A 26585-nucleotide genomic window follows, 5' to 3' on the forward strand; every position below is an offset into this window, starting at 1 on the left:
CTATTTGCTATTTTTTGACCTCAATGTATCATCTGAAAATATCCAAGTCTTGTGTTAAACATATTTTTCTCTAGTTTTTGCAGCTGCTTTTTTCAACTTTTTATGTATTCATCTTTAGTGTCATCTTGCCTTGCGCTATGATAGCCTTAAAGAGCGGCAGAGTGACGTCAATGAAAAGGTTTACATGATTAAATATCACACTGGTCCTTCTCCCGTGATTATGGTGCAGGGTGGCATAATGTATGGCAGCCAAATCCCTCTAGTCTTTGCAGATGCATAAGCAGCTCGGCCCTACAATAATTTGGTCATAAAACCAGTGGTATGGCTATTTTTCCATAGTGTTTCAGGAGCCATTTTTCAACACAACACACCAGGCTGCAAGCTCCTTATGCTACTGTGAAGAGTCTGCGTGGCTTAAACATGCTACTATGACCTGTAGTGTCTCCAAAGTTGTTGGACATCTAAGACGTCATTGGTCTGCAATTACAAAAGGAGCTGCCAGCAGTAGATTTTGATGATTTCCCTAAGTGTACTAAGCGTGGCAGAACATTCCTCAGACATGACTAAATACCTATAATTATCTGTATGTAATCATTGATATCAGCCAAGGTGTATAAGTGTGTGTATTCCTGCATGTAGCGCTTACAGTCAATGCTGAATAAATGAGATGTTTTGAAAATTTTGGTTCCATTTTTTAATAATTTTCAGATTATTAACATGTCTATTGATCCTGTTATCTTCATAATTATGTGACTTTTCCTTCTTGTTATTGCAATTTCAATGTTGAGGAGTGTATCTGCGATTGTTTCATTTGCAATCTTAGTACTAAGGCTTGGTGATATCTTTTTTTTGTACGTATACTCCATAATCAGCTGCGTTTTTTTGCTCTGGCGGCAGCTGGATGTAAACACTTTTTCCATTTAATATGTTGTGGCCGCTGTCGGCTATTCCCAGCTACTGCAGTATAGCTTCTATTCAAAAGAACATGGATTGCGCTGCAGTAGCTAGTGCTCAGCAGCTTCGTTCAGTAGCTGGTGCTCAGCAGCTCCATTCAGTAGCCGGTGCTCAGCAGCTCCATTCAGTAACCGGTGCTCAGCAGCTCTGTTGAGTAGCCGATGCTCAGCAGCTCCGTTCAGTAGCCGGTGCTCAGCAGCTCCATTCAGTAGCCGGTGCTCAGGAGCTCCGTTCAGTAGCTGGTGGTCAGCAGCTGGTGCTCAGCAGTTCCGTTCAATAGCCGGTGCTCAGCAGCTTCGTTCAGTAGCTGGTGTTCAGTAGCTCTGTTCAGTAGCCGGTGCTCAGCAGCTCCATTGAGTAGGCAGTGCTCTGCAGCTCCATTGAGCAGCCAGTGCTCAGCAGCTCCATTCAGTACCCGGTGCTCAGCAGCTCCATTCAGTAGCCGGTGCTCAGGAGCTCCGTTCAGTAGCTGGTGGTCAGCAGCTGGTGCTCAGCTGTTCCGTTCAATAGCTGGTGCTCAGCAGCTCCGTTCAGTAACTGGTGTTCAGTAGCTCTGTTCAGAAGCCGGTGCTCAGCAGCTCCATTGAGTAGCTAGTGCTCAGCAGCTCCACTGAGCAGCCAGTGCTCAGCAGCTCCGTTCAGTAGCCGGGGCTCAGCAGCTCCGTTCAGTAGCCAGTGCTCAGCAGCTCCGTTCAGTAGCCGGTGCTCAGCAGCTCTGTTGAGTAGCCGGTGCTCAGCAGCTCCGTTCAGTAGCCGGTGCTCAGCAGCTCCGTTCAGTAGCCGGTGCTCAGCAGCTGCATTCAGTAGCCAGTGCTCAGCAGCTCCGTTCAGTAGCCGGTGCTCAGCAGCTCTGTTGAGTAGTCGGTGCTCAGCAGCTCCGTTCAGTAGCCAGTGGTCAGCTGCTCCGTTCAGTAGCTGGTGCTCAGCAGCTCTGTTGAGTAGTCGGTGCTCAGCAGCTCTGTTCAATAGCCGGTGGTCAGCAGCTCCGTTCAGTAGCCGGTGCTCAGCAGCTCCGTTCAGTAGCAAGTGCTCAGCAGCTCCATTCAGTAGCCGATGCTCAGCAGCTCCGTTCAGTAGCCAGTGCTCAGCAGCTCCGTTCAGTAGCCGGTGCTCAGCAGCTCTGTTGAGTAGTCGGTGCTCAGCAGCTCCGTTCAGTAGCCAGTGGTCAGCTGCTCCGTTCAGTAGCTGGTGCTCAGCAGTTCCGTTCAGAAGCCAGTGCTCAGTAGCTCCGTTCAGTAGCTGGTGCTCAGCAGCTCTGTTGAGTAGTCGGTGCTCAGCAGCTCTGTTCAGTAGCCGGTGGTCAGCAGCTCCGTTCAGTAGCCGGTGCTCAGCAGCTCCGTTCAGTAGCAAGTGCTCAGCAGCTCCGTTCAGTAGCCAGTGCTCAGCAGCTCTGTTGAGTAGTCGGTGCTCAGCAGCTCCGTTCAGTAGCCAGTGTGTTGTGAATTCCGCTCTTGGGCTCCCTCCGGTGGTTGTAAGTGGCACTTTTGTGAGTTCTGCTCTTGGGCTCCCTCTTGTGGTTTCTAGTGGTATGGCTGCTCCTTGGAGTTAGCTGTCATCAGCTGCCTCCACTTATCGTCTCTTCTGCTCGGCTATTTAAGTCTGGCTCTATCTTCAGCCAGTGCCACTTGTAAATGGTTCCTGGTTGGATTCACATCTCTTTGGAGTTCCCTGTTATCCTGACCAGTTCAGCTAAGCTAAGTTTTTGCTTGCCCTTTTCTCTCCATAGATTGTGGACTTATCCATTCTGTGCTTTCTATGTTTGTCCAGCTTATCAGTGTGAATTAATTCTGTCTTGCTGGAAGCTCTGGGAGGCAGATTTGCCCTCCACACCTTTAGTCAGGTGTGGAGATTTTTTTGTAAACTCTGCGTGGATTTTTGTAGTGTTTTATACTGACCGCACAGTATTCCATCCTGTCCTATCTATTTAGTTAGACTGGCCTCCTGTGCTCATCCTGGTTTCATTCTGTGTATGTCTTTTCCCTCTCCACTCACAGTCATTATTTGCGGGGGGCTAATATATCCTTTGGGGATTTTCTCTGAGGCAGGATAGCTTTCCTGCTTCTATCTTTAGGGGTAGTTAGCTCTTAGGCTGTGACGAGATGCTAGGGAGAGTTAGGAGCATTCCACGGCTACTTCTAGTGTTGTGTTGAGCTTAGGGACTGCGGTCAGTACAGTTACCACTTCCTTCAGAGCTCGTTCCATGTTGCTCCTAGACCACCGTATCATAACAGTACAAGTGGCCCAAAAATGAATTAAATGCATCTCAAAAGAAGGGAAAGAAAGTTCTGAACCATTTTTTTTTCTGTGCTCTAGTTTGTCTTTTTTTTTTTTTTTTTTCCTCTTGATATCTGGGTGGTTCAGGATATATGCTTTGGCATGGATGTTCAGGGTTTGTTTTCTCGTGTGGATCAACTTGCTGCAAGAGTACAGAGTATCCAGGACTATGTTGTCCAGACTCCGGCTTTAGAGCCCAGAATTCCTACTCCTGATTTGTTTTTTGTGGACAGATCCAAGTTTTTGAACTTTAAAAATAACTGCAAATTGTTTTTTGCTTTGAAACCCCGTTCTTCTGGTGATCCCATTCAGCAAGTAAAAATCATCATATCCTTGCTGCGTGGTGACCCTCAAGACTGGGCTTTTTCTCTTGAAACAGGGGATTCGGCATTATTGAATGTAGATGCATTTTTTCAAGCGCTCGGATTATTGTATGACGAACCTAATTCTGTGGATCATGCGGAAAAAACCCTGTTGGCCTTGTGTCAAGGTCAGGAAGCGGCAGAGTTATACTGCCAGAAATTTAGAAAATGGTCTGTGCTCACTAAATGGAATGAAGAGGCTCTGGCTGCTATTTTCAGAAAAGGTCTTTCTGAAACCCTTAAAGATGTTATGGTGGGCTTTCCTACGCCTGCCGGTTTGAGCGAATCTATGTCTCTAGCCATTCAGATTGATCGGCGTCTGCGCGAGCGCAAAGCTGTGCACCATATGGCAGTATCCTCTGATCCTCTGAGCAAAGTCCTGAACCTATGCAATGTGATAGGGTTTTGACTAGAATAGAACGGCAGGAATTCAGATGTCAGAATAAGCTGTGTTTTTACTGTGGTGATTCGGCTCATGTTATCTCTGATTGCCCTAAGCGTACTAAGAGAGTCGCTAGGTCTGTTACCATTAGTACTATAAAGCCTAAATTTCTCTTATCTGTGACCCTGATTTGCTCATTGTCGTCCTTTTCTGTCATGGCATTTGTGGATTCAGGCGCTGCCCTGAACTTAATGGACTTAGAATTCGCCGGGCGCTGTGGTTTTTCCTTGCAGCCTTTGCAGAGCCCTATTCCTTTGAGGGGCATTGATGCTACACCCTTGGCCAAGGATAAATCTCAGTACTGGACACAGATGACTATGTACATGGCTCCTGCACATCAGGAAGATTGCCGTTTTCTGGTGTTGCATAACCTGCATGATGTTGTTGTACTGGGATTTCCATGGTTACAGGAACATAATCCGGTGCTGGATTGGAAAACTATGTCGGTGACTAGTTGGTGTTGTCGAGGAGTACATAGTGACGTTCCTTTGATGTCAATTTCCTCTTCCCCCTCTTCTGAGGTCCCTGAGTTTTTGTCGGATTTCCAGGATGGATTTGATGAGCCCAAGTCCAGTTCCCTTCCTCCGCACAGGGACTGTGATTGTGCTATTAACTTGATTCCTGGTTGTAAGTTCCCTAAGGGCCGACTTTTCAATCTGTCTGTGCCAGAGCATGCCGCCATGCGGAGCTATGTTAAGGAATCTTTGGAGAAAGGGCATATTCGGCCCTCTTCGTCACCATTGGGAGCGGGTTTCTTTTTTTGTTGCTAAGAAGGATGGCTCCTTGAGACCCTGTATTGATTATCGTCTTCTTAATAAGATCACGGTCAAATTCCAATACCCCTTGCCTTTGCTTACTGATTTGTTTGCTCAGATTAAGGGGGCTAGTTGGTTTACTAAGATTGACCCCCGAGGGGCATATAATCTTATTCGTATTAAACAGGGTGACGAATGGAAAACTGCATTTAATATGCCCGAAGGCCATTTTGAATACCTTGTGATGCCATTTGGGCTCTCTAATGCTCCATCTGTGTTCCAGTCTTTCATGCATGATATTTTCCGCAATTATCTTGATAAATTCATGGTCGTATATTTGGATGATATTTTGATTTTTTCCGATGATTGGGAGTCTCATGTGAAGCAGGTCAGGATGGTGTTCCAGATCCTTCGTGATAATGCTTTATTTGTGAAGGGGTCTAAGTGCCTATTCGGAGTTCAGAAGGTCTCTTTTTTGGGTTTTATTTTTTCTCCCTCGTCTATAGAAATGGATCCTGTTAAGGTCCAAGCTATTCATGACTGGATCCAACCCACATCTGTGAAGGGTCTTTAAAAATTTTTGGGTTTTGCTAATTTCTATCGCCGTTTCATTGCCAACTTTTCCAGTGTGGTTAAGCCCCTTACTGATTTGACGAAGAAAGGCGCTGATGTGACTAATTGGTCCTCTGAGGCTGTTGAGGCCTTTCAGGAGCTTAAACGCCGATTTACTTCTGCCCCTGTGTTGCGTCAACCGGATGTTTCTCTTCCTTTTCAAGTTGAGGTCGACGCTTCTGAGATTGGGGCAGGGGCCGTTTTGTCTCAGAGGGAGTCTGATGGTTCTTTGATGAAACCGTGTGCTTTTTTTTCTAGAAAGTTTTCGCCTGCGGAACGCAATTATGATGTCGGCAATCGGGAGTTGTTGGCTATGAAGTGGGCGTTTGAGGAGTGGCGACATTGGCTTGAGGGAGCTGAACACCGTGTTGTGGTCCTGACCGATCATAAGAATCTGATTTACCTTGAGTCGGCCAAGCGGCTGAATCCTAGACAGGCTCGATGGTCCCTGTTTTTCTCCTGTTTTGATTTTGTGGTCTCGTATCTTCCGGGATCTAAGAATGTTAAGGCTGATGCCCTCTCTAGGAGTTTTTCGCCTGATTCTCCTGGAGTCCTTGAGCCGGTTGGCATTTTCAAGGAGGGGGTGATTCTTTCTGCTATCTCCCCTGATTTGCGGCGGGTGCTTCAGGAATTTCAGGCTGATAGGCCTGACCGCTGTCCAGTGGGGAAGCTGTTTGTTCCTGATAGATGGACAAGTAAGGTAATTTCTGAGGTTCATTGTTCAGTGTTGGCTGGGCATCCTGGGATTTTTGGTACCAGAGATTTGGTTGCTAGGTCCTTTTGGTGGCCTTCCTTGTCGCGCGATGTGCGTGCTTTTGTGCAGTCCTGTGGGACTTGCGCCGGGCCAAGCCTTGCTGTTCCCGCGCTAGTGGGTTGCTTTTGCCTTTGCCGGTCCCTGAGAGGCCCTGGACGCATATTTCCATGGATTTTATTTCGGATCTTCCTGTTTCCCAGAAGATGTCTGTTATCTGGGTTGTTTGTGACCGGTTCTCTAAAATGGTCCATCTGGTACCTTTGCCTAAGTTGCCTTCCTCCTCAGATCTGGTTCCATTATTTTTTCAGCATGTGGTTCGTTTGCATGGCATTCCAGAGAATATTGTGTCTGACAGAGGTTCTTAGTTTGTCTCTAGATTTTGGCGGGCCTTTTGTGCTAGGATGGGCATTGATTTGTCTTTTTCTTTGGCGTTTCATCCTCAGACTAATGGCCAAACTGAGCGAACTAATCAGACCTTGGAGACCTATTTGAGATGCTTTGTGTCTGCTGATCGGGATGATTGGGTGTCTTTCTTGCCGTTGGCCAAGTTTGCCCTTAATAATCGGGCTAGTTCGGCTACTTTGGTTTCACCTTTCTTTTGTAATTTTGGTTTTCATCCTCGTTTTTCTTCTGGGCAGGTTGAGCCTTCTGATTGTCCTGGTGTTGATTCTGTGGTGGACAGGCTGCAGCAGATTTGGACTCATGTGGTGGACAATTTGACGTTGTCTCAGGAAAGGGCTCAACGTTTTGCCAACCGCCGTCGGTGTGTTGGTCCCCGGCTGCGTGTGCAGGATTTGGTTTGGTTGTCTTCTCGTCATGTTCCTATGAAGGTTTCTTCTCCTAAGTTTAAGCCTCGGTTTATTGGTCCTTATAAAATTTCTGAAATTATTAATCTGGTGTCTTTTCGTTTGGCTCTTCCTGCCTCTTTTGCCATTCATAATGTTTTCCATAGATCTTTGTTGCGGAGATATGTGATGCCCGTTGTTCCCTCGGTTGACCCTCCTGCCCCGATGTTGGTTGAGGGAGAGTTGGAATATGAGGTTGAGAAGATTTTGGATTCTCGTTTTTCGAGGTGGAGGCTTCAGTATCTTGTCAAGTGGAAGGGTTATGGCCAGGAGGATAATTCTTGGGTTGTTGCCTCCGATGTCCATGCCACCGATTTGGTTTGTGCTTTTCACTTGGCTTGTCCTGATCGGCCTGGGGGCTCCGGTGAGGGTTCGGTGACCCCTCCTCAAGGGGGGGTACTGTTGTGAATTCCGCTCTTGGGCTCCCTCCGGTGGTTGTAAGTGGCACTTTTGTGAGTTCTGCTCTTGGGCTCCCTCTTGTGGTTTCTAGTGGTATGGCTGCTCCTTGGAGTTAGCTGTCATCAGCTGCCTCCACTTATCGTCTCTTCTGCTCGGCTATTTAAGTCTGGCTCTATCTTCAGCCAATGCCACTTGTAAATGGTTCCTGGTTGGATTCGCTAAGCTAAGTTTTTGCTTGCCCTTTTCTGTCCATAGATTGTGGACTTATCCATTCTGTGCTTTCTATGTTTGTCCAGCTTATCAGTGTGAATTAATTCTGTCTTGCTGGAAGCTCTGGGTGGCAGATTTGCCCTCCACACCTTTAGTCAGGTGTGGAGATTTTTTTGTAAACTCTGCGTGGATTTTTGTAGTGTTTTATACTGACCGCACAGTATTCCATCCTGTCCTATCTATTTAGTTAGACTGGCCTCCTGTGCTCATCCTGGTTTCATTCTGTGTATGTCTTTTCCCTCTCCACTCACAGTCATTATTTGTGGGGGGCTAATCTATCCTTTGGGGATTTTCTCTGAGGCAAGATAGCTTTCCTGCTTCTATCTTTAGGGGTAGTTAGCTCTTAGGCTGTGATGAGATGCCTAGGGAGAGTTAGGAGCATTCCACGGCTACTTCTAGTGTTGTGTTGAGCTTAGGGACTGCGGTCAGTACAGTTACCACTTCCTTCAGAGCTCGTTTCATGTTGCTCCTAGACCACCGTATCATAACACCAGTGGTCAGCTGCTCCGTTCAGTAGCTGGTGCTCAGCAGTTCCGTTCAGTAGCCAGTGCTCAGCAGCTCCGTTCAGTAGCCGGTGCTCAGCAGCCCTGTTGAGTAGTCGGTGCTCAGCAGCTCTGTTCAGTAGCCGGTGGTCAGCAGCTCCGTTCAGTAGCTGGTGCTCAGCAGTTCCGTTCAGTAGCCAGTACTCAGCAGCTATGTTCAGTCTGTGCAATTGACCACTGCTGGAGCAATAGACTGCTGACCAATGGTTTTGCCGGGTGTTTGACCCCTTCTGATCTGCTAATGATTACCTATCCTGTAGATAGGTCATCAGATTCATATCCCTGATAACTCTCTTAAGCACTGTAAGCTTTTTTCCAAAGAAGAGCTAGGGTAGGAAGTGCAAATGAACAAAGTAGAAGAAAAAAATGCATATTTGCAATACTTCAGATTAGGTCATTTAGAGTTTAGCTGGAGATGACTTCCAAGTCTGCGCTGGCTCTAAGTTTTTGTTATAAAATAGTAAGCATTTCCCAGATTTCCTGGCCACAGAAACATTGGAGTGCCCCCTTTGTAATTCCTGTAAACATCTGTGAAGTATGACATATAAATATCATATGACATTGAATACACATGTAAGGCTAGGCTCACAAAAGCTATTTTTAGGTTTGTTTTGTGCACAGATGTAATATTGTAAAATCACAAGGAAATGTATCATCTGTGGAATTTCCACAGCTGAAAATCAACAGCAGAATTATCTCCAAAATGTTTAGGATTCTCCACACATTTCACCCTTTGCATTGATTGCATTGTGAGCCAATGCCATCTCATCAAACATCAGTGTCTAACTTTGCAAATAAATGCACATGTGGATGACTGGGCAACAATTTCCACACACACACAAAAATCTAGTGGAATGTCTTCTGAGAGGAGTGGAAGCTTTTACAGCTGCATGGATTTAGAGTGGGATGTCATAAAAGGTCCTGTAGGTGTAATGTGTACACAGCCATTGTAGTTTTAGTTTAGAAACTTAAAGACAAACCATTTTTTGTCCAATCTCAAAATAAAAAGTCACATAGGAATCAGCCTTTGTATTTCACACATCTATAAAAAGTTTATTCACAAAAAAGCTTACTACTACTACATTACCACTATTGAAGCCACTGACTGGACGCAGCCGTAAAGAGAATAAATGAACATGTCAATGCTGCAGCCAAATATTCTACATTTCTTCATAACAATCATGAGGCAGTGACTTATAATTCTAATATCACTAGTGATAAGTTTATTACTAAAAATGACAATACTGTTGTTCTCTGAAAAAAGGCCAAGAAAGCAAAAATTCCGCCGGGGTATGTAAACTTTTGAGCTCATCTGTAGGTTCACGATGCATGCTTTCATAGATGCTGTAATGACAGCTGACAGGTCTGCAATGAATGCAGTGTCTATGATTTTTCCTGTGTGCCTTGAACTCTTCTGCCTGTGTTCTTCAGACCATTCTTTTAGCTGCTGTAAATATGCAGTTACAGAACAAAACAGTGGAGATTTGCAGCTGGCAGAGGAAACAATGTACCATGCTTTCTCCACATTGGCTTTGGTTGCTTTCTATGGAAAGAGGAAGACAACACTTCTGTCAGTGCAGACTCAATCCAGTGTACATTATATCCGGACCTGCATGAATGAATTAATCATGGACAGTGGTATGCTAGTAACATCTGCCATGTGACAGAATGCCGTATTCCACCGTGGCATGTATTTCATAACAACATTGGCCGCCATTATACACACTGCTCAGCCAAACCGTAGTGTACTTACAGGCCACGTGCAAATAAAATAAAATGTTGTTCTTGTTCCATAGTTATAGATATCTGACCTAGTGTGCAGAATGACTTGCACAAGTGACTTAAGGACTAGATACTTGTGGGTAGTGGTATTGTTGATGTTTATAATTAAAGTGAATCTCCAGAAAGAAAAAAAAATGAAAATTTCACATGTGCCACCGTTTTTTTTCTGGTGGTTTAGGTGACAGCACTAAATATGAAAAAGAATAGTAACATTTGTGACAACGCAGAATTTAATCTTAATTAACCAGACGTCTATTTTCAGTAGCCTAGGAGACATAGGCTATTACCTTTATGTTGACTTTTGAATTTATGTGTTTTCTTTGGTTGGTCATGAAAACAGACTATTATTCGTATGAGCCTTTAATGTTGACTCTTGAGTTGACGTTTGTTGCAGCATGTTGTGACGTTATCTTGGATGGCAGAGACACAGGGAAATTGAATAATATATGTTTGTTAATATGTTGATTACACATTACACATTGTCCAGCCAAGCTAGTTTGTTAACCTGCAAAACAGAGAAGGACGAACTATGCAGATTGATTAAATACTCAAACAATGAACGTTAAACTGATCCCACCTCCCCCCTGACCTGTGGATGATGACCTAAACCACAGATGTGGGAACAAAAAAGGATTTCTATCATTCTACAAGAAGAATCAGAGAGACTTTACAAAACCACACCAAGGAACATTCTACAGGATGTCAGCTTAGGGGATCATGGCCCCAGCTGGAAGAACACGGATCTGCTATATTGACCATAGCTGAACCCTCAGAGACGTCTTGAAGAATGCAGGTTGAGACAATCAGGTCACGTGGCCACATAATTCACTGCTCTTGGTCAGCTTCCTAAGCTTGTTGTCACCTCCTCTCTGTGGGTGCCCGCCAACTTGAGGTGCTATTGGTGGGGGTAGTTGGCCTTAGAAGTCCCGAAGTCAGCGGAAGGGTGAGACTGTAATTAGCACCATCTTGGGTATTTGCTGGGACTGTTCTAGATTTTATTGTTTGTTGGTTATTCGCTAATCTGCAGTGAGACTGAGGCACAGGATAAATTAATGATTTGCCTGGAAAACCCCTTTAATCGTCTAAACTCTTGGTTTGTTATTTTATTACATTTTTATAAGTACAAGCTAGACATTTTTACATACATAAATATGCAGGTAAGTAAAAGAGGATGTTTATTTTCCTTTCAGCTGGCTTTATTTCTAGGATTGCATAAATGAGGATACATATTTCTCCCTAAAATGTGTCCTTATTTGGCTTAAAAACAGACATTCAGTAGCAATGACATAGTATAGCAATCTGTCAGCAAAGATGAAAATCAGTGCAAACAAAGCATACTTTGGCTCTATATTCACCACCAAGAGAAGTGACTTTCTATATTCAGCAGTTGAGTAATTGGGTAATTGTGGTGATATTTGTAGCTTTGAACCACCATCTTCGCTATCAGCTTGATTAGAGTTGTTGATTTCTCTCTATACATGTAACTCGTCAGATGGTGTTATTACATGCTTCATTATTCTTGGCAGGCCATACTCGCTTTTTTTGGAGCTAATTATTGAAAAAAAAATCTAAGCAATGCTTTTCATGCTGAATAACTTTACAGTCACAATCCAGGAACCTGACATGTCGGTGACCAATCTTAAATATTTTTTTTTTACAACGCAGGGGCAAATTAGCTGATGGAATCAGCATCTTCTGAGTAAGATGGTTGGCAACTTGGCACAAGTCATATTTTTCAAACCAACACAATATCTTTTCATTTTAAACATCAATGTCATGTGGCCACATACTAAACATTGGAATGTTATCAGAACATGAATCTACAGGGTGGGTCATTTTTATGGATACACCTGGGTGGGCCATGTATATGGATACACCTAAATAAAGTGGGAATGGTTGGTGATATCAACTTTCTGTTTGTGGCACATTAGTATATTGGAGGGGGAAATCTTTTCAAGATTGGTGGTGACCATGGTGGCCATTTTGAAGTCGGCCATTTTGGATCCAACTTTATAAATGGCCCACCCAGGTGTATCCATATAAATGGGCCACCCTGTATATTGCACCAAATAGAAAAGACTTTCCCAGCCAGTCTGTTTCTGACCCAGTCTGCAAGGATTGCAGGTTCTGTCAAATCAACCAGTGATCTAGTGCTGCTGCTTTCTTGTAATTTTTATATCACCCAAAAGTTGGATTCAGAGTTACACGGCTCAGTATTTCTGTATCATGCTCTCAATGCTACTGCAGCTTGTATGTAGAGAGACAGGAGAGCATGAAGTGCCTCATGTTTTATGTTGTGTAAAAGGGACATCATAGCCACTAGTTTTACCCAATAAATCAGGGCAAGTTGAAAATTAAAGTGAAAGAGTCTGCAGAAGAAAGTGCCTTTACAGCAATTTGCCATGAGTCCCAGCTGTTTTCTCCTCCTTGCCTACATCTCAGAAAAATGGAGAGGGCCAAGTATCAATAAACTAGAAGTGCGGCACTGAATGAGATGAGAAAATACATGCTTAAAGTCCTTATATGAGAGCATCAGCATGGGAGCAGAGTGGTGAAGCGCCTGGGGAAGAGATTGTGGTGCAATGCAGCAGAGAGGCATTATCCCCATCAAAATCATAGACCTTACTCATGTTATGTTTGGAGGTATGTGTTGAAATAATTCCTATTGGAAAACTACACTGTATAGTGTAGATTATAGTATAGTTTATCTACTTTAGCTGCTATTTGAGTGTGCAGCTCCTTAAAGTGAAAGTCTGACGTGCTGTGCCAGCCTTAAAGAGAATCTGTCACTGTGTTTTTGCTATGAAATATGAAAGCAGTAAAATGTAAGAACAAAGATCCTGACTCCAGTGAAATGTCACTTATTTTGCAGGGTGCTGTAGTTTTGATAAAATCACTTTTTCCTGCTGCAGATCTAGTAATTTTCTGAATGCTGAGCTGTGCATAACCCCGCCCACACCACTGATTGGCAGATTTCTGTAAACAGTGTAAATAGGTAGAAAGCGGCCAATCAGCGGTAGAGGTGTAATTACACATAGCAGGAGGACTAGATAACTAATTGCCTTATGCTACTATCTCTTCCAGACAACTCACTCATTTTATTGCAACTGCAAGAAGCAGCCTAATAAGTGATCGCTGGAAACGGTTTCTGCCCCGTATCATGATGCTGATAGATTACATAGCAAAAACCTGCTGACACATTTCCTTTAAGCAATATTGAGACAAGTCAACAATGTTTACTCACTGAAGTGTAATGGATACAAGAACAAGTTTACAAACTTGAAGATTCTAACAAAGAAATGCAAACTTTCAGTTTGAATGTCGCAAACTAGTAGTGCTTTGTAATCAATATCTGCAGATTATTGGTGGCTACAATCCAGTTCACCAGAACAGTCACCATGGCTTGTTACTTTCTCAGGCCTCGTTCACTATGATGTGGGCAGACTATGTCAAACCCACTAGGACTTACGATCATCAATTGCAGGTGGACTGCCTACAGTCTGGTGGACTATGTACAGTATGCTGGACTGCCTACAGTCTGGTGGACAATATACAGTCTGCTGGACTACCTACAGCCTGCTGGACTACCTACAGTCTGCTGGACTACCTACAGTCTGCTGGACTACCTACAGTCTGGTGGACTACCTACAGTTTAGGGGACTACCTACAGTCTGGTGTACTATGTACAGTCTGCTGGACTGCCTACAGTCTGGTGGACTATGTACAGTCTTGGTGGACTGACGGCAGTCTGCTGGACTACCTACAGTCTGGTGGAATTCCTACAGTCTGGTGGACTGCCTACAGTTTGGTGGACAATATACAGTCTGCTGGACTACCTACAGTCTGGTGGAATTCCTACAGTCTGGTGGACTGCCTACAGTCTGGTGGACAATATACAGTCTGCTGGACTACCTACAGTCTGGTGGACTGCCTACAGTCTGGTGGACAATATACAGTCTGCTGGACTACCTACAGTCTGCTGGACTACCTACAGTCTGCTGGACTAACTACAGTCTGGTGGACTACCTACAGTCTAGGGGACTACCTACAGTCTGGTGTACTATGTACAGTCTGCTGGACTGCCTACAGTCTGGTGGACTATGTACAGTCTTGGTGGACTGACGGCAGTCTGCTGGACTACCTACAGTCTGGTGGAATTCCTACAGTCTGGTGGACTGCCTACAGTCTGGTGGACAATATACAGTCTGCTGGACTACCTACAGTCTGGTGGACTGCCTACAGTCTGGTGGACAATATACAGTCTGGTGGACTACCTACAGTCTGGTGGACTACATACAGTCTAGTGGACTTCCTACAGTCTGGTGGACTACCTACAGTCTGGTGGACTACCTACAGTCTGGTGGACTACCTACATTCTGGTGGACTGCTGACATTTTGGTGGACGGCCTACAGGCTGGTGGACTATGTACAGTCTGGTGGACTATGTACAGTCTGGTGGACTGACGGCAGTCTGATGGACTGCTTCCAATCTGCTGGACTGCCTACAATCTGGTGACCAGCCTACAGTTTGGGCGACTGCCGACATTCTGGTGGACTATGTACAGTCTGGTTGACTGCCGACAGTCTGGTGAACTACCTACAGTTTGGTGGACTGGTGACATTCTGGTGGACTGCCTACAGTCTGATGGACTGCCGACAGTCTGGTGAACTACCTACAGTTTGGTGGACTGGTGACATTCTGGTGGACTACCTACAGTCTGGTGGACTGCATAGAGTTTGGTGGACTGCCAACAGTCTGGTGAACTAAGATAGAAAACCTTCTGCATGTCTACCTGTCTTCTCCTGAAGAGAAACCTTATGCTAATAATTTCAAGAAGCATGGTACAGGGCTGTTGTTTCTATGATGCCAATTACAATCTACCATACCACTCTTAAATCAGAAAGGACCACTTAAACACCCTATGCACTAACTGGCAAACTATCACAATGCAATATAAAACAGGTTAATATTAGGAACTGTAAAGGTAAAATGGGAGAGATAGAAAGTACTTTCAGCAAATGACAGTTCTCTGCTGTAACAACGCAACCATTTATGCAGTCAAGTCTTCCGCGTGTTTATATAACTGTTTATATAGATCTGGTTCTTATTATTGCTTGAAGAAATGACAAATCTTCTAGTGACCTCTATTTTTGTATTTATTTTCTTCATGAAACAGCAAAGCGCCATTTAGATGTCCGTACAAGATATGCCTTGCTATGCTTCATGACTATTTATGCCATGCTTCGTGATTTTATCTTCTAACAAGCTGTATCAGGACAATTTCTCATTTATATACATAAAGTATCTGTGGCCACAGACAATCATGGCTCCCCCGTAACAGAATTGACAATTGATAAGCAGATTTAAACAATGATAGTCTAATAAGCCAATAATATTTCTTCCAATCCTACTTGTTAGGTGTGCATTAACGTTTTATGATTTATGTCTGCAGAGATGAAGAAGAGCTCAGGAGATCACTCTCAGAACTTGCAGATCCAAACCCCAAATCAATAAAACGCATCAATAGTTGTGGAAAACCATTTCTTGACTTCTCTCAAGATCCTAATATCACCACTTACAAGTATGGAGTGTTGGTGCGTAAAATCCATGCAGATCCTGACTGCAAAAAAAGTGAGTAGTAGCAGAATAGATGATCTATAGGTATGGGCAATTATTTTTACTGATCTCCCTCTTAGGTTTAAATTTGCAGTAAAAGTTCTGCTGTTTTTCTATTAGTAGAGCAGTACATTGTGGGGTCACAGTTCTGGTATTTAAAGGGAAGATGTCAGTTGTCATTAGGATCAACCCTCCTAAGCCATCTAGATGGGAATGTAGGTCATTGGAGGCTGAATAAAATGATACCTTGATATCCATGATCTCCGATATCTTATTCCAGAGAAATCTTCATTTTTTCTTAATCTGAAAATGAGCTGTTAAAATCTATGGATCGGACACAGATTTGCCTGAGTTACAAAATATTTATCACATATTGTAGTATAGTTTTTAGTTGGACATTCTATTTGCAAGCAACATTTTTATACAAGTGGAAAACAGCATGCATGTCAAAGTATGTTAACGTGTGTCCATGTATGAGACAATGTGAATATGTGCCCATGTGGACAGTGATTGGGGCGCCAAGGCCATCATCCTAACAATCCAACAGGATAGATCAACAGAATAAATTACTTTATGATTTTTTTATGAATTGCAGTAGAAAATCTCTTCCTCCTTTATTTCTTGCAGCACCAAGAGGAAAGAGGGGCTGGAAAACGTTCCATGGTATATTGAAGGGCATGATACTTTATCTACAGAAGGTATGATTTACTGCAGAATCAGCCCTAATGACTTGTGTAATTATTCTGTTACAAACACATCAAATGTCACTACAGTTCTTTTAAATTCTAGTTACTATTGGACTTTTCTCGTCTTTACTGTTTATAGCTTATACAGGTCCTTCTCAAAAAATTAGCATATAGTGTTAAATTTCATTATTTACCATAATGTAATGATTACAATTAAACTTTCATATATTATAGATTCATTATCCACCAACTGAAATTTGTCAGGTCTTTTATTGTTTTAATACTGATGATTTTGGCATACAACTCCTGATAACCCAAAAAACCTGTCTCAATAAATTAGCATATTTCACCCATCCAATCAAATAAAAGTGTTTTTTAATAACAAACAAAAAAAACAACAAATAATAATGTTCAGTTATGCACTCAATACTTGGTCGGGAATCCTTTGGCAGAAATGACTGCTTCAATGCGGCGTGGCATGGAGGCAATCAGCCTGTGACACTGCTGAGATGTTATGGAGGCCCAGGATGCTTCAATAGCGGCCTTAAGCTCATCCAGAGTGTTGGGTCTTGCGTCTCTCAACTTTCTCTTCACAATATCCCACAGATTCTCTATGGGGTTCAGGTCAGGAGAGTTGGCAGGCCAATTGAGCACAGTAATACCATGGTCAGTAAACCATTTACCAGTGGTTTTGGCACTGTGAGCAGGTGCCAGGTCGTGCTGAAAAATGAAATCTTCATCTCCATAAAGCATTTCAGCCGATGGAAGCATGAAGTGCTCCAAAATCTCCTGATAGCTAGCTGCATTGACCCTGCCCTTGATGAAACACAGTGGACCAACACCAGCAGCTGACATGGCACCCCACACCATCACTGACTGTGGGTACTTGACACTGGACTTCAGGCATTTTGGCATTTCCTTCTCCCCAGTCTTCCTCCAGACTCTGGCACCTTGATTTCCGAATGACATGCAAAATTTGCTTTCATCAGAAAAAAGTACTTGGAACCACTTAGCAACAGTCCAGTGCTGCTTCTCTGTAGCCCAGGTCAGGCGCCTCTGCCGCTGTTTATGGTTCAAAAGTGGCTTTACCTGGGGAATGCGGCACCTGTAGCCCATTTCCTGCACACGCCTGTGCACGGTGGCTCTGGATGTTTCCACACCAGACTCAGTCCACTGCTTCCTCAGGTTCCCCAAGGTCTGGAATCGGTCCTTCTCCACAATCTTCCTCAGGGTCCGGTCTCCTCTTCTCGTTGTACAGCGTTTTCTGCCACATTGTTTCCTTCCAACAGACTTACCATTGAGGTGCCTTGATACAGCACTCTGGGAACAGCCTATTTGTTGAGAAATTTCTTTCTGGGTCTTACCCTCTTGCTTGAGGGTGTCAATGATGGCCTTCTTGACATCTGTCAGGTCGCTAGTCTTACCCATGATGGGGGTTTTGAGTAATGAACCAGGCAGGGAGTTTATAAAAGCCTCAGGTATCTTTTGCATGTGTTTAGAGTTAATTAGTTGATTCAGAAGATTAGGGTAATAGGTCGTTTAGAGAACCTTTTCTTGATATGCTAATTTATTGAGACAGGTTTTTTGGGTTATCAGGAGTTGTATGCCAAAATCATCAGTATTAAAACAATAAAAGACCTGACAAATTTCAGTTGGTGGATAATGAATCTATAATATATGAAAGTTTAATTGTAATCATTACATTATGGTAAATAATGAAATTTAACACTATATGCTAATTTTTTGAGAGGGACCTGTATAGTCCAGAAAGGAAAGACGTGTCCTTTTGTATATTAATCTGCTACATACTAAAATTATTTTTGAATAATTTCATTTAAAAAATCCCCAAACAGTATATTTTGTATCCGTTCTGACCATCGTCTTCTTACTCTGCTTGCCTGCTGCCTGCCCTCTGTACACAATGCTCACGATGGAGAGCGTTCTCAGATAGAGTTTTGCTGTTCTCTTGTGCTTTCTGTGATGAAATGATGAAGACATGTTGTTACCAAACCTGTACCAATGTGACCTTAACATTCATACTGAGATAAAACATCAGCCCAGCATGTCATTTCCATTAATTAATCCGGCATTGGATGGTGTCTATTCACTATACGCCTCGGACACTAGGGTACAGTAATACATTTCCTGTCTATGTTTTAGGAGGAATATAAACCAGGCAAACCAATTTCTGAAGAAGACTTGAAAAATGCAATCAGCATACATCATTCTTTAGCTACCAGAGCATCCGACTATAACAAAAGGCCAAATGTCTTTTACCTACGAACAGCAGACTGGAGAGTATTCCTCTTTCAAGCGCAGTGAGTCATAACAGTTGCCGTAATTGTCTGATGATGACCAATGGCTGGTCTGGTCTGATCAGTCATAAATTACTGTAGTTGACAAGACTTCTTTTACTTCACCCTTGATTCATTGGCAAAATGAAGTCAAAATTCAGACTCTTAACTACAGCGTCTGATAAGAAGGTTAACTTTCCTTTCCAATAAAAACCACATTAGCCCTCAATATTTGTGATTTTTTTTTTAGATAATTTTATGAATATTTAATAAAAGCCAGCATCCTGAACACTTCTCTTGGTTAGCAGGTTCGGCATGACATCATGTGTGCGTCACGTTACAATGATGACGTTGTGCCGCGCCGACTAATCAGCAGAGGCGCCAAAGATGCTGACAGATAGGAGAAGGTTTGCAAGGCTTTGGTTTGGTGTAATGGTCGCTGGATCAACGTCCAGCAAATCTTTTTGAACAAGTCTACAATATAACAATATTGTGAACATTCTAACAATTACAAAAGACAGTGTGGTGCAGACAAATGAAGTCCATATGAGCTGTGAATGATAGATGCCAGAAATCAGGGAATGGCATACATAGCCCTAGACATAGGTACAGGGAGGCAGTGTTAGATTATTACGGCAGCATTTATTCTTAATTATAGTGATTTTGGAATAGGCACATTTTCAGTGAGCATTTGCAGTTGATTAGAAGAAGGGAGCCATGTTCTAAAAGAGAGAGGGGGCATAAGAGAAGACTTAGATATAGAGAGGGGCGTTGGATGTGGGATAGAGGTCCCCACCTTTCTAACCTTGAAAGCCACATTCAGCTATGAAAGAGAGTCGCGAGCCAAATTCAGCTCGGAGAGAGTGTCGCGAGCCACATCCAGCTCCTGCCCCTCTCACAGTAGTGTCACCCAGTGCCCCCCTTTACTGGTATAATGACATCCAAAGCTTTTCCACTGAAATCACAATAAGTCAGTACGCCAAGCTCCAGGGTTTCCTACCATACCCCTATTCAGATCTGCTCTTTTTCAGGTCTCCATCTAGAGATCGGCTCTTTGCAAGGCTACACACAAGTCACCATCTAGAGATCTAGTCTTGATAGTGGTTTGCTACACGTGGAGCTAATGTACCAAGTAGTGATGAGCGAATATGCTCGTTACTCGAGATTTTCCAAGCACACTCGGGTGTGCTCCGAGTATTTTTTAGTGCTCGGAAATTTAGTTTTTATTGCCGCAGCGGAATGATTTACATATGTTAGCCAGCATAAGTACATGTGGGGGTTGCCTGGTAGCTAGGGAATCCCCACATGTACTTATGCTGGCTAACAGATGTAAATCATTCAGCTGCGGCAAGAAAAACTAAATCTCCGAGAACTAAAAAATACTCGGAGGACACCCGAGCGTGCTCGGGAAATCTCGAGTAACGAGCATATTCGCTCATCACTAGTACCAAGCTGCTGACAGCTGCGAGCCACACATAGTGGGCCTTCAAGATTGGATATAGTTTTGCAAATTAAAGCAAGCTTTTTAAATTGAATTCATTATGTGGTAGTCTGGCAAGAATTCAGTGCAGGGACTGATGAAGAGGACGTGACATTAGAGGAAGGTAGCAGGGGTTGTATGGTAGGGTTTAGTGTAGGCTGGAGAGACCCTAGTCCCTTTGGCCATATACCACAGAGGAGGGTGTTGCAGTAGTCAGGCTGGGATATGGGAATAGAATATCATCCATACTCCAAATATTATAACAGAGTAATTAAGGAAATGGGCTGGGCATGAAATATGTGATTGATTAGACTAGACTGGAGTTTATAATATTACTTTGATTACTGAAAAGCATGGAAGCTTCAAGAATGTGTGACAAAAAGCGGAAAAATTGTAAACCTTGTTTATTTTCTAATACATAAAAAATTACAAACATAGACAAATGTACCAACTACCCAAACATCGCTTTAGTGACTTCTGATGGTATGTGAAAATGGCGCTTGTCTAAAAGCATTATTTAAAACTTTTCTTTTTTTTTTACCAGAAATACAGAACAGATGCATTCATGGATCACCCGCATTAATGTGGTAGCGGCGATGTTTTCTGCTCCTCCATTTCCAGCTGCAATTGGATCACATAAAAAGTTTAGCCGACCTCTACTTCCAAGTGCCATGACTCGCCTATCTCAGGTAGAGCTTTAGCTTTTGGTTTTTATTATAATTTTTTATTTATATAGCACCATTGATTCCATGGTGCTGTACATGAGAAGGGGTTACATACAAATTACAGATATCACTTACAGTAAGCAAACTAACAATGACAGACTGATACAGAGGGGCGAGGACCCTGCCCTTGCGGGCTTACATTCTACAGGATGGTGGGGAAGGAGACAATGGTTTGGGAGGTTGCAGCAGCTCCAGTGTTGGTGAGGCGGTAGCTGCGGTAGTGGTGAGGAGGCAGCGGGGTCAGTGCAGGCTGTAAGCTTTCCTGAAGAGGTGTGTTTTAAGGTTCTGTTGGTTTATGCCATTACTGTGCATGTATTTGTTACTTTTTACACCATTTTTATTGTGTTGTTTGCTTTTGCTTTTGTGTTCCTAATTTTTTTTTACCCCATGTTGACATGTTCTGTAATCATATGTAGCTGCAGCTACACGTTACTAAAATATTAGCAGAAGCTGCGACTGCACCATCTGCAGCATGGGCCTACACACAGCCCCCTAGATACAGTATGAGACCTCACATAACCCATTATATACTGTATGATAACACACACAGCATCCTATATACAGTATGAGCCCACACACAGTCCCCTATGCACTGTATGAGCCCACTCAAAGCTCAGAACCCAAGAGAAGGAAAACCACTCAGGAATCATAAGGTAAGTCTATATGTGTAAGGTATAAGTAAAATAAATAAATTGATACTTTACTAGTTTATAAGTTCCTATATGGGTAAGCAGTAAGGTATCCCACTATAAAAAATGTCAACAGAAAGTAAGCATATCGATATAGCAGACCGATTGAGATAATCGATCGGTAAATAGCCATCTACCTGAAAAAGGTGTCAAATTCGAATAGCCGGCAGGGCGGAAGGAGCTTAGTGAGATCCAGGACGTGGAGCCTAGCCGCGTTCCAAAGTGAAAGTGAGAGGAAGAAGGCGTGCGCGCGTTCTTAAGTGTACCGTGTCCGTGCTGGAACCAAGGACTTCCGGGTTATAAGTTCAGGGTGAAGTCGGTAGTGCGCACGCGTGAGCCAGAGACTGCCGAATGTTGCGGAGTGCTGGTCCCAAGTGGTAGTGCGCATGCGTCCGGGCCGTCTGATGAAGAAGTAAATTCATCTACTTTCTGCGCCTGCGTGCTGCGATACAGAGGGTACATATGAAAAGTGTGTTAATAACATAAGTATTAGGCAGTAAAGAGAAGTGGGAAACGGGGAATAAAGTAGAAAAGAAGGGAGAAAAGAAGACAAAGAAAAGGAAAAAAGGAAGAAAAGGGGGAAAGAAAAGCAGCAACAAACAGAAACCAAAACATTTATATGCATATATAAATACATAACAGGAGCCTAAAGGAAAGGTAGTCTGAGGATGAAGATACAATGACATCGTTGCATAAAGGGTTGTTGGTAATTAGTATGAAACCTCATAATCCCTATTTAATCCCAAGGGGGATAGGGTCTGCAAAGTATAAATCCAGAACGCTTCGTGTTCCTTCAATTTTTTGATGCGATCTCCGCCTCTTCTCATAATGGGTACGTGATCAATGATTTGGTATTTCAATTGGGTGACCTGATGCTTATATTCTAGAAAATGGGCTGGAATAGGGCGTAATGTGCGTGCACAACGTACTGTGGATTTATGCTGGGAAATACGGTCTCGGATATGCTGGGTAGTCTCACCAACATATCCGAGACCGCAAGGACATTTAATTAGGTAGACGACTCAATCGGTCTGCTATATCGATATGCTTACTTTCTGTTGACCTTTTATATAGTGGGATACCTTACTGCTTACCATATAGGAACTTATAAACTAGGAAAGCATCAATTTATTTATTTTACTTATACCTTACACATATAGACTTATCTTATGATTCCCGAGTGGTTTTCCTTCTCTTGGGTTCTGAGCTTCTCTTTATCTGGGTTGTAGTAATGCACTGTATATATCTTTCAAATGTTTTGTAAATTTCTTCAGTATATTTCTTTTCTTGACCAGAATGGTCCATTCCCTTTTTTTCCCTTTTCCCCCTTTTTTCTCCTTTTTTTCTCCTTTTTTCGAGTTATCATTTTTTCCACCACATATGTTATAATGGATGTCTCATTTCTCTGTGTTTCAGAAAACAGACATAACTTGAAAAAGGCATAATAAGCCGAAACGTTGTGTAAATAGTCTGTAAACAACTTTTGTTCATATCATCATTACCTGTGGCATCATATATGAGAATTATTGAGAATAATTGATAATAATAATAAATAAAAAAATCACATGAACTAATTTCTTTGCGTGCCGGAGTTCATCGAAGTTTATATACAGTATGAGCTCCCACATAGCCCCTGCATATGGTATCAGCCCATACACAGTCCACTACATACAGTATGAGCCCCTACACCACCCCCATTATATAGTGAGCCCACACAGCCCACTATATACAGTATGAGTTCACACACAGCCCCCTATATACAGTATGAGCCCCAACATACATTATGAGCCCTCACATAACCCCCAATATACAGTATGATCCCTCATATAGCCCCACATAAACAGTATGCACCCTCACATAGCCCCAATATACAGCATGATCCCTCACATAGCCCCAATATACAGCATGAGCCCTCATAAAGATCCAATATGCAGCATGAGCTCTCACACAGCCCCCTGTATACGGCATGAGCCACCACATAGCTCCATGGATACAGTATGAACCTTCACATAGCCCCTATATACAGTATGAGTACCCACATAGCCTCCCTATATACAGAATGAGGACCCACATAGCCTCCTATATAGCTCCCACATAACTTCCTATATACAGTCTAAGCTCCCACATAACTTCCTATATTCAGAATGAGCCCCTACATAGTTCCCTATATACAGTATGAGGTCTCACATAACCTCCTATATGCTGCATAAGCCCTCATATGGCCTCCTATATACAGGCACGCATCACGTACACATATGTATAAAAAAAATAGCGCATGATCACCTCGCTCCCGTTCCCCTCTAGTCCCTGTTCTCCACTTCTTCTTCTTGTGGCGGTATATGGTGGTGCCTGCGCAATGACGTTATTAAGCCGACATGTGACAGAACAGATGACGGGAGCTCCCCTGGAACTGCACTGCCATTCTGTATTGCGACGGAGCTGCAGGAAAGCTCCCTGCCCGGAGATGTGTGCTGCCGGTTGCGGGCACAAAACAATATAATGAGGGCAATCTAGCCATGAGCTCCCCAGAGCTTCAGAAAATACTCAAAAAAATGAACATATGCATGTTTATGTAGAAATGACTTGATATACATATGTTCAGGACTTTGGAAGTCTTTTAGCTGCTTCAGATTTCTAAAGAATGGGTTAAAAGAAGTAACATGTCCATTCTTATGGTGGTTTCCGCTCCGAAGACGCTCTGTACTTTAGAATACTAGTCAATGGGAAAGCTCAAAAGATGCTCAGAGGACACCGGACGTCTTTTGGAGCATTTTGTCATCATTTTTAGTTTAAAAAAAGCTGGCAGTTTCATTATCATTCAATCTAGTTAAAAAACTTCAGTAAAAAAAATGTCAGAAAAACCATGGAAAAAATAGAAACAACACAAAATTTAAAAAAAAACAGAGTTGTCTGATGCTTCTTTTGCATGAACAACTCTGCGGTTTTGTCTGAGTTTAAAAGACATTGTGTGCACACAGCCTAACTTTAATTTGACAATTGCTGTTTTTTCCTATTTCCCGTTCCTAAAAAAATATAATTTTAGTACATCATATGCAGTCCGAAATGGTACCATTAAAAAAAATACAATTCGTTTGGAAAAAACAAACTCTCATTCAGCTGCATCCACCTAACTGTGGTGGGCCCAGTGCGACGTTACATGCAAATATTACATTGCCCCCGTTCACAAATGTAGCTATGCTTCTGTATAATAATAAACTGGATCGCTTGTTACATGAATGATGAGATGCTGCTTTTGTCCTTACATTGGGAATCAAGTGTATTGGGCCAATTTCTGCTCATGTTGGGGGGTAAGTGGCTAACTCCTACACAAGGTCTTACCGGGGGATTTATCTGTTCCCCTTTCTGCATCAATGGAAAAATGTAAAAAAGTTATAATTCTCTGAATGCATGAAAAACAAACAAACAAAAACAAAATGTTAAAGAAAGGCAATAATATGGTAGCGCAATAGTGGGTGATGCCTGCTGAACTAAAGTCTATGGGCTTTTTTTTAATCCATCCAGCCATGTACAATGTACAGTGAAGGAAATAATTATTTGATCCCTTGCTGATTTTGTAAGTTTACACACTGACAAAGACCTGAACTTTCTATAATTTTAACCCCTTTCTGCCATTAGATGTACTATTCCGTCCATGTGGGGTGGGCTTTACTTCCCAAGGACGGAATAGTACGTCATAGGCGATGGGCCGCGCTCACGGGGGGAGCGCGGCCGATCGCGGCCGGGTGTCAGCTGCTTATCGCAGTTGACATCTGGCACTATGTGCCAGGAGCGGTCACGGACCGCCCCCGGCACATTAACCCCCGGCACACCGCGATCAAACATGATCGCGATGTGCCGGCGGTGCAGGGAAGCATCGCGCAGGGAGGGGGCTCCCTGCGTGCTTCCCTGAGACCCCCGCAGCAACGCGATGTGACCGCGTTGCTCCGGGGGTCTCCTACCTTCCTCCCTGCAGCAAATCCCAGATCCAAGATGGCCGCGGATCCAGGTCCTGCAGGGAGGGAGGTGCCTTACCAAGTGCCTGCTTAGAGCAGGCACTTGGTAACGCTGCAGCGCTGTTTGACAGATCGGTAATCTGTCAGAGTGCTGTGCAAACTGGCAGATCACCGATCTGTATTGTCCCCCCCTGGGACAAAGTAAAAAAAGTAAAAAAAAAAATTTTACAAGTGTGTAAAAAAAAAAAAAAAATCCTAAATAATGAAAAAAATATATATATTATTCCCATAAATACATTTCTTTATCTAAATAAAAACAAAACAATAAAAGTACACATATTTAGTATCGCTGCGTCCGTAACGACCCGACCTATAAAACTGGCCCACTAGTTAACCCCTTCAGTAAACACTGTAAGAAAAAAAAAAAAGAGGCAAAAAACGCTTTATTATCATACCGCCGAACAAAAAGTGGAATAACACGCGATCAAAAAGACAGATATAAATAACCATGGTACCGCTGAAAGCGTCATCTTGTCGCGCAAAAAACGAGCCACCATATAGCAACATAAGCAAAAAAATAAAAAAGTTATAGTCCTCAGAATAAAGCGATGCAAAAATAATTATTTTTTCTATAAAATAGTTTTTATCGTATAAAAGCGCCAAAACATAAAAACATGATATAAATGAGGTGTCGCTGTAATTGTACTGACCCGAAGAATAAAACTGCTTTATCAATTTTACCAAACGCGGAACGGTATAAACGCCTCTCCCAAAAGAAATTCATGAATAGCTGGTTTTTGCTAATTCTGCCTCACAAAAATCGGAATAAAGAGCGATAAAAAAATGTCACGTGCCCGAAAGTGTTACCAATAAAAACGTCAACTCGTCCCACAAAAAACAAGACCTCACATGACTCTGTGGACTCAAATATTGAAAAATTATAGCTCTCAATATGTGGTAACGCAAAAAATATTTTTTGCAATAAAAAGCGTCTTTCAGTGAGTGACGGCTGCCAATCATAAAAATCCGCTAAAAAACCCGCTATAAAAGTAAATCAAACCCCCCTTCATTACCCCCTTAGTTAGGGAAAAATAAAAAAAATTTAAAAAATGTATTTATTTCCATTTTCCCATTAGGGTTAGGGCTAGGG

At 42.9% G+C, this 26585-nt stretch overlaps 1 protein-coding gene across 1 annotated transcript in view; it reads left to right on the forward strand.

The window, feature by feature from the left end:
• Positions 1-26585, forward strand: part of PSD (pleckstrin and Sec7 domain containing) — a 631535-nt gene that overhangs the window by 595505 nt on the left and 9445 nt on the right. The window contains exons 13-16 of the mRNA XM_069753283.1: positions 15445-15623; positions 16236-16306; positions 18455-18612; positions 20613-20757. Of these exons, the coding sequence (XP_069609384.1) occupies positions 15445-15623; positions 16236-16306; positions 18455-18612; positions 20613-20757 (553 nt within the window). The remainder of the gene's footprint in view (positions 1-15444; positions 15624-16235; positions 16307-18454; positions 18613-20612; positions 20758-26585) is intronic.

This window comes from Ranitomeya imitator, chromosome 2, assembly GCF_032444005.1.
Source record: "Ranitomeya imitator isolate aRanImi1 chromosome 2, aRanImi1.pri, whole genome shotgun sequence".
Lineage (NCBI taxonomy): Eukaryota > Metazoa > Chordata > Amphibia > Anura > Dendrobatidae > Ranitomeya > Ranitomeya imitator.